The following is an 8,549-nucleotide window of genomic DNA, read 5'->3' on the forward strand; positions in this document are numbered from 1 at the left end:
TGCGACGGTTATTTACAAAGAAATGGCCCTCAACCTCCTGAGCAAGATTCCTGATGAACTGTTCCTTGTCCCTTCTCAGAAGTGTCTGATCCCTGTGCACCAAGGAATGGTGCAAATCCTGACTGCCATTCTGTCAAGTCATGCAACACGCATCTGTGGCCTCCAGTGTCTCCAGTGAGATGAAATTCTATCTTGTTCTCAAGCGTTTGCCGATGGAATTCTACACTGCATCGAGTATTTTGGGCTTAAAGAACTCGCGCAGACGTACTGGGCCCATCAGATTTTCTATGAACCGATTAGAGACTGCCGTGGCAAACGTCCGGGCATACTTCTTCCTCAATTTGTGCAATACCCTGAAGAGACTACTGAATAGATGGGGAGTTTTATAGTTGACCCAAAGGGTATTCACAACCAGTTTATGGTCAGTGCTACAGACCACTGCACTTTGGTAAACCCTGCAGTTCTGGATGATCCTCCAGCAAGTGCTGACAAGAATGTGGTCGATGTCCTTAGCCCTTTTGCCATCGAATTTACTAACAACAGTAGAATTGTACACAACAATAGGAGACATGAAGCTGAAAGCATGCTTCAGTCTCAGTATCATAATATCATCAACCCCTATCACCGACGGCTGAAGTCAGCTGGAGATGGCTGTGGCTGCTTCCTAGAGATGGTGACCATTGCCCCAGCTCACCAATTGTAGGTGTACCCACCCATACTGATCATCCTGCTGCCAGGTCTTCCCACCTCTGAGAGGGCAGCCATTTCAACTCCCAGCCACTTCAGTTCCCTCAACAGCAGGGGTAATTGCTCATCCTGCCGCAAGGACCGGATGTTCCAAGCTACCTACCTGGATAGCCTGCCTGATTAAGCCTTGGGCAGGCAATCACTTAACACTACTTAGGCTACCACACTATAATTTCACATCACTCTGAGCATAAAGCATGAAACAATATAAATTCTCTAAAAAATGAGGGAAGATAATTAATTCCCTAATGAACGATAATGCAATTCATGCTTATTGCCAGAGATAACAATACTGTCTCCTCGCAGCAATGTGACCTCAGGTCACAGTGAGACAATGAGAACACTTGTTCCCTGACAGAGAAGTTCTTGCACTTAACACTTGTACCCAGCAAAACAAACATAAGAGTGACTGCACATATATTTCCTACAGCTAAATACATTTATGGGAGAGGACGGTGGCTTTTAAGATATGGTTTAGTTACTGTGGAATATTGTGTCAAGCGTCTTTCAGAGATGTGTTTGTTTGTCTTGCGAGTTGAAAATATGCAAAAAAAAAAAAAAAAAAAAAAAAAAAAAAAAACACCGCTGCCGCCAGATTGTAAGAGGCTGCTTGGCGTGGGACTGTGGGACTGGTGGATATCAATGATAGACTGGTATGGCTTGACTCTCTATTGATAAAAGAGTACAACACAAATAAATGAACACATGATATGATGACTGGGGAACATTGCTACAATGATGTAACCATTCTGAAAGTCGTTCCAGGACAGCCATAATGGTCATCTTGGTTCCTGCTGCGGGGTTGGTTTTGGTATCCACGCGGAGCCCACGTGGAAGCCACATGGAGCCTAGCTTGGTTTGGGTTTGTATGGTTGACATTTTAGGAGTTTATTGGCCCGCCATACCGCCTATTCTGTTTGACCCAACACCATCTTGACCTTTTCTTTATACATCCAGACTAGGATTGTCAAACCTTCAGCCAACACACCTACTTCTGTTACGTCGCCTTGTCCGACCAGGATTGTCAAGACTTCAGCTCACATATCAACGGTATTTCCGTTACGTAATCCTGTCTATGTTCTGCTGTGCTGATTGTTTCTTATCCAGCGTGATTTTAATATTCTCTCAGTTGTGTTGTATTGGTTTTATGTTTTGATATTTGGAAATACGATAAATTATAATGAACCTGGTACTTTCGTTTGGGTTTCTTTCGTTTTTGCATTTGATAATTTAGATGGAAAAAATATATTATCTTTATTTCCCACTATTAATATGTAATTCAGTCCAGATTCGTTTACCAATTTAATAAACCTACAAGTCAACTAATCTTATGCTTATAACTTTCGTATATTAAGTTTTATGATTTTCGTATGTCAAAGTAAAAGTTCCGAGAGTGAGTAAGAAAGAGAGAGAGAGAGAGAGAGAGAGAGAGAGAGAGAGAGAGAGAGAGAGAGAGAGAGAGAGAGAGAGAACTGGTTGGGTTGCTATGTAAAAATACACGTAATATAATAGAAATGTTTATTGCATTTCATATACAAAATGATTCAGAATATCATTTTTTTTTTACAATATGAAGAAATATTGTGACTGGGAGAAGGCTCATGAACATACTGACTAGTGAAACACTGTGAGAGTAATGAGTATTGTGAATGATAAGAGTATATATTAGTTCTAAAGAATTCTAATGAAAGACCTAGGCAAAGGTGGGTTTTATCTTCCGTCGTCCAATGAAGAATATATATGATAAACAGTCAGCTTCCTCAACCTCAAAAAATTGGCAGAAATAGTCTGTTTTAATAGTTTTGAAGTTGGGCAATTATCATATGATGATTTAGTAGTTGTATGAAAGAAAATTGTAAAAAAAAAAAAAAAAAAAAAGGAACACACATCTGTACAAAGTCACACACTCTCTCATTCTCTCTCTCTCTCTCTCTCTTATAAAGCTAAATACAATTTTGTTGCCATGGTTTCTCTCATCTGCTCTTTTGATTACAGGCAAAATATGTCCATAGTATTGCTACTATTTGTTTAGTTCAAACAAATACATAACTACATACTTAGGGTACACTTCAAATACCTATGATATACGTGTGATATTCGCTAGGAATAATATAATACACTTATACATAGAGATTGCACGTCTAGTTATTTTAAAACATCACTCAGTCTTTCACTACATTTCCATGATAAATTCTTCTGTTACTTAGACACACGAAATGAATTCAAAATAAACCAAGTCTAATAAAATGGGTACTGAGTGGCAACAGAAGCTTGAAATATAAAAAAGGAACTTCCATATCAGTTAGGTCTGTATCAGACATGTGAATGATTTACATCCAGTGTGGCACCCCAAGTTCACAGCCATTCAAGATAAATTTACATTAGGTATAAAGTTGTATTTACACTGGTGGCGATGTATTTACAATAAAATGTTTTCACTCTTGGATAGGGTCCGTTCACTGACAACAGGATAGCAATACATGCAGGTGGGATCATTCCAACACAGTTAGTCCACGTAAAACAAACACTGTCGTTACTGTATCGTACGCATGTTACTGTACAGCATTTTTAGTGAGAGTCACTTTTAAATTTTCAGTCTTTCGATGAGATTCGGACTTCTTGGTCTTCCCTTTTCTTCCTCGGGCCTAAGAGTGGCAGATCCCTTGGTCTTGGAGTCAGCAAGACGTTTTGAGACTTTCTTCAAGAAGGAGGTAGCATTCTTATCCCAGGTTCTATAGTGAAGGGCTGTTAGCGATTTGTATTCTGTCGGAAGAAGTGATACACGTTGTAGATAATGATATATAGAAATAGATACAGAATTGGTTTCTAATTACTAATATGTACTGAAATACCCAAGACCTTTAATAATTTGACAGACTATTGATACTGACGAACAACTATCCAAAACCTCATAAACAAAGCTTCATCACTGTCTAAAAGCAAACAGATTAGTGATATAATACGAATAAATAATGATAAACACTACTCAGTTTGAATCTAACAAACTAGTGATCTAAGACGAAGAAACACTGATAAACCAGTCAATCAGAATTACACAGACTAGTGATCTAACGCGTAGGAACACTGGTGAACACTGCTTTACCATTATCGAGACCAGGAGTAGTCATCTTGAGGTAGGTGTTGGGTACTGTGTGGACTTCCGACGAGTCAACACATGGAAGGTCGGCCAGGGGCACCAGAGCCTCTCCTATGAAAGTGTTGGAGCGGCCGAGGTTGTAGTCCTTCAGGGTAAACAGGAGGAGACCCGCGCGCACTCCATCGTCTTCTCTATTTACGTCACTGAAACGGGAAATAATTGAAAAGTGAATCTTTGGATATTTTCCAAGAGATGAAAATAATAATGAATGGCGACAATAAAAACTTCAACAAAACAAACTAAATGCTAAAAGGGGTAAATACATCACTAATCGACGAAGGATGTAAATCAACTCAATGGCGACTAAAAAAAAAATATATATATATAAATCCACGAAGAAAATCGTTAACACTACTATGAGACTCACAACTCAAACGTTTCATCATAAACAGCAGGATCCTTCCTCTGTGTCTTGGTTTTGCGTATGGCAGCCGTCGGGAACCAGTCCTGAGGAACGAGCTGGACCTTCACGTAAGAATCGATGACCTGGTGTGCGTGAGGAGCCATGCGAGAGCTGATTATGCCCGTGTCACTCTCGATCACTATATCGTGCGCCATGATCACTTCCACTATCAACTTGCCTGGGCGAGTAAACAGCATCTGAGGCAAAAAAAAAAAAAAGGGGGAAAGTAATTAAATATATGAAACAGAAAATTGTCAAATAAAGAGTAAAATAGGGAAAGATAATGAATGAAACCTATTATTTTTAATAAAGAGTGGAGGAAAATATCTTGACGAATGGAAATCACCCATCATACAATAATGACACTTGCCTATTATACAGTATAATATTTACCTTTGTGACGAGTTGTGCCTTTGTCGGAAGACTTGATTTCACCTGTTGTTCGTGACGCTCTTGATAATATTTCGATATCAGCGCCTCGGTAGACATCCTTAAACTATCCAGTAACTCCAAGAGAGAGGTGTATTCTAAAAAAAGAAGAAAAAAAAAAAAAGAAATCTTGAAAACCTTGAAGATAAACCCTTATCAATATTAGGGTTGTTATACAGTACAAGAGCATCAGAATAGTGTTGGAAATCGTCCTTACCTGGTGTCTGGGCACTTTCTGTGTCGATGCCAATCCCTTCATCAGGTGAGAAGAATTTCAGTGTTGATTCCAGGATATTCCGCACGCCTCCAAAGTAATTCGCTCTTCTCCTCTGAAATCCCGGTTTTAACTTTTAGAGTCTGCATGACCAACTGATTTACTACAGACCTAGGCAAAGGTGGATAAATCTTAAGCTATCCAATGATGAATACCGATGATAGATAATTAGATAGATACGCTGACATATGTTGATATAGTACACTGCTAAACCTTAGAAAAAAACAAGTAAAACTACCTTACCTCTGTATTTTTGGCAACCGTAGCCCTGAAGAGTTCCACCATCACCTCCCACACGTGCCACAAGAACCTCTGGAAATTCAAACTGTGGAGGTTGTTGTGCAGAAGCTTGAAATTTGGGTAAAGCACCTGGTCGAGGAGGGGAGCCTCGTCTTGTAATTCACACGCCTCGTACACTGCTTTTTCTAACGTCGGTTTCATCTGCAAGGTGAATCACACGGTTTTAAACTGGCTGTCGAAATGAGGCAATCCTTATGGTTGAGATATACACACGCGAGTGGATATTTCAGTCTTCTAGATAAATAATCAACATTATTAGTTTATAATTTCTCTAAATATTTCTATCAATGTCACTATAGGTTTACTACAAATTCACATGCTAGCCACGTATTAATATATCCCTCAGTTGTTGTACACAAGTCACTTTCACAATGACCTTCCTCACTATCACGAACCTTTTCCATGACGGCCTCAATGAATTCATTCACTTTCCCCTCCATGTTTTCGGTCGCGCTCGAAATCAGCCTCTCCACCGTGTCCTTCAGTTGCGAAGCCGCTGCACTGCCACTGCCGATAGATCTCACGTCCTCAAGCAGGGCCTCGAACCCGAAGTGACTTGGGAGTCCTGTGAGTTCCCTCCTCACACGCTCGATGTTGTTGAGGCCGACGCAGATCTGCAAGAGGACGGAAGGGTAAGTGGATGTCTCAGGGCTACAAGGACAAAACTTCGTACCGTGCAGATCTCTATGATTACAATCATATGCATATGCATATGACTGTGTACATACACACACACACACACACATACAGACACACACAAACACACACACACACACATACAGATACAGACACACACACACACACACACACACACACACACACACAAATATATAAAAATGTTATTCAATTTTGTGTACTAGACAAACTTATGATATACAATTAACTTTACTAGGCAGTTATTTGAAGAATAAATGCCATACTTACCCGCTCCGTTATGAAAAGCTGGTCCGAGTTCTCCGTCTGCCAGAACATGGAATCAACCTTATCCCGGAGGAGGTCAGAGTAATTCGTCCCGCAGCAGCAGACGTCCTCGAGGATTTTGGCCAAGAGGACGGCGCTGTTCTCGGGGTCGGGCCACGCCAGCTTCAGCCACCAGATTTTCACCTGGTAGGAGGGGAGGGGAGAAAGATCGAAATTATCTTGTGAGACTGAGGAGCTTCTTCTTTTTCTTTCTTTTAGAATAATGATGTTAATGTTCATTCTCCTGTGAGGGAATGAAATAGTAATATATCAGGACTTTCTTGTAACTTATTCAGGAAGTGGGTATCAGTTATTGATATAAAAACACCAGTGAATGTGTTCTTTTCCTAAGGAACAGCAACTCCCATGAAACATCAGACATAATTTATTGATAAAACAGCACCCGGGACTTTGTTCTTTTACTAAAGAACAGCAACTTACAACATGAACTATCAGACATCATGGCATATGACAAATATCAGCTATCGACGCAATTAGCACCCAGATATTTATTTTATTCCTAAACACACACACACGCACACAAAAACTCACATCATGGAAGATCCCTATCGTATCCGTGGCAGAGGAGCTGAAGTTACACAGATTGTCGACTGGCTGGAACGTGTCGAGATCCACTGCCTTCTTGATCATGTCCTGAGCACGACGGATGGCCAGTTCGAGCCACCTCATGACGCCTCGAGAGAACCAGCGGTGGTATTCGCGGACTCCGGACTCGGCTCGAACCTCCGGGGGAAGCGCTTCGCCGAGCCTGGAGCGGGGAGAGAGAGAGAAGTTTGTAGCAATAGTCGGAGAGATGTGTGTGTGTGTGTGTGTGTGTGTGTGTGTGTGTGTGTGTGTGTGTGTGTGTGTGTGTGTGTGTGTGTGTGTGTGTGTGTGTGTGTGTGTGTGTGTGTGTGTGTGTGTGTGTGTGTGTGTGTGTGTGTGGGTGTGGGTGTGGGTGTGGGTGTGGGTGTGGGTGTGGGTGCGTGTGCGTGTGCGTGTGCGTGTGCGTGTGCGTGTGCGTGTGCGTGTGCGTGTGCGTGTGCGTGTGCGTGTGCGTGTGCGTGCGTGTGCGTGCGTGTGCGTGTGCGTGTAATGCATGGCTCGCTACAATTTATCTAGACTTTTTGTAAAATCATCTGTCAATACGCGCAATATCCTTTTTGCCTTTATGATTATCTTCTCTTTTATTGCTAACAATTATGCCTTCTTAATTCTGTCCTCTATTACGATTATCTAATACATCAACAAATAAATGTGTGGAAGATTTGATGACAATTTGTCCTTGATTTTATTTTTTCGGAAAGGATTCTTTAAATCTCATATCACAATGAAATACTTACAAATACAAATGGACGTGTCCAAAACCGATAACAATTTTACCCCCATGATTATGTCCTCTTAATAACCCGCCTTTAAAACAAATTACTTACAAATGAATGCGTCCCAGATTTCGGTACAGCTGCCACAGGGACGTGCCGACATCGAGGGCGTATTGTACCGTCGTATCCAGGGGCTCCTCGCAATCACTCAACGCTGGCATGCGGTTGTAGATGTTCATAACCAGCGGCCTCACGCAGGGGTTGATCTTCTTGCTAATCATTAGGTAGACTGTTTGCATGTACGAGATGTCCATTTCCCTGTGGATTTTATAGAATAGGGTTATCGTCTTGAAAATTGGGGGAGAGGGAGGGAGAAGAAGGGAAGGAGGGGGTAGGGAGGCTGAGAGGGAGGGAAGGAAGGAGAGATAGGTAGATAGATATATAAATAGAGAGCGAGAGAGAACGAGAGAACGAGAGGGAGAGGAAGAGAGAGAGAGAAAGAGAGAGAGAGAGAGAGAGAGAGAGAGAGAGAGAGAGAGAGAGAGAGAGAGAGAGAGAGAGAGAGAGAGAGAGAGAGAGGGAGAGGGAGAGAGAGAGAGAGTCCATTAGAATATACAAAATATACACCTAAACCAAAAGAAATATCTAAAAAAAAAAAAAACTCAGTCTCATTTATCATATATTATAATCATCAGACTCTGCAGTATAAACTCCATTACTTCTTAATAATCCCGTTGTAGAAATTAGCAGCATGTGTGAGGAAGGTGTGAGACTCTTCAAGGATTTTGATGACTCTTAGTATCTGCTCGTCTGCGGTTTTCACACCAATCAGCTGTTCTTCAACCAAGAGAGTCCACCTGCAAAGGCAATGCGAGGATAGGTCCATGCAAATTAAAAATATAAGTAAAAACTTAAATTAACCTTTAATGAGAATAATTTTACATATACAACTCCAAC

General features: G+C 41.2%; 1 protein-coding gene across 2 annotated transcripts in view; it reads right to left on the minus strand.

Moving 5' to 3' along the window:
• Window positions 1-2,251: 2,251 nt before the first annotated feature.
• LOC125025365 overlaps window positions 2,252-8,549 on the minus strand; it is a 78,671-nt gene continuing 72,373 nt past the window's right edge. For both annotated transcript variants that reach the window (XM_047613335.1, XM_047613336.1), the window contains 11 exons: window positions 8,312-8,449; window positions 7,704-7,910; window positions 6,823-7,039; window positions 6,235-6,414; window positions 5,706-5,924; window positions 5,254-5,451; window positions 4,954-5,065; window positions 4,701-4,834; window positions 4,272-4,504; window positions 3,851-4,047; window positions 2,252-3,510 (listed from right to left, as the gene is read on the minus strand). In XM_047613335.1, coding sequence (XP_047469291.1) covers window positions 3,332-3,510; window positions 3,851-4,047; window positions 4,272-4,504; window positions 4,701-4,834; window positions 4,954-5,065; window positions 5,254-5,451; window positions 5,706-5,924; window positions 6,235-6,414; window positions 6,823-7,039; window positions 7,704-7,910; window positions 8,312-8,449 — 2,014 coding nt within the window. In that variant the 3' untranslated portion in view covers window positions 2,252-3,331. The remainder of the gene's footprint in view (window positions 3,511-3,850; window positions 4,048-4,271; window positions 4,505-4,700; window positions 4,835-4,953; window positions 5,066-5,253; window positions 5,452-5,705; window positions 5,925-6,234; window positions 6,415-6,822; window positions 7,040-7,703; window positions 7,911-8,311; window positions 8,450-8,549) is intronic.

The sequence above is a fragment of the Penaeus chinensis genome, chromosome 5 (assembly GCF_019202785.1).
Source record: "Penaeus chinensis breed Huanghai No. 1 chromosome 5, ASM1920278v2, whole genome shotgun sequence".
NCBI lineage: Eukaryota > Metazoa > Arthropoda > Malacostraca > Decapoda > Penaeidae > Penaeus > Penaeus chinensis.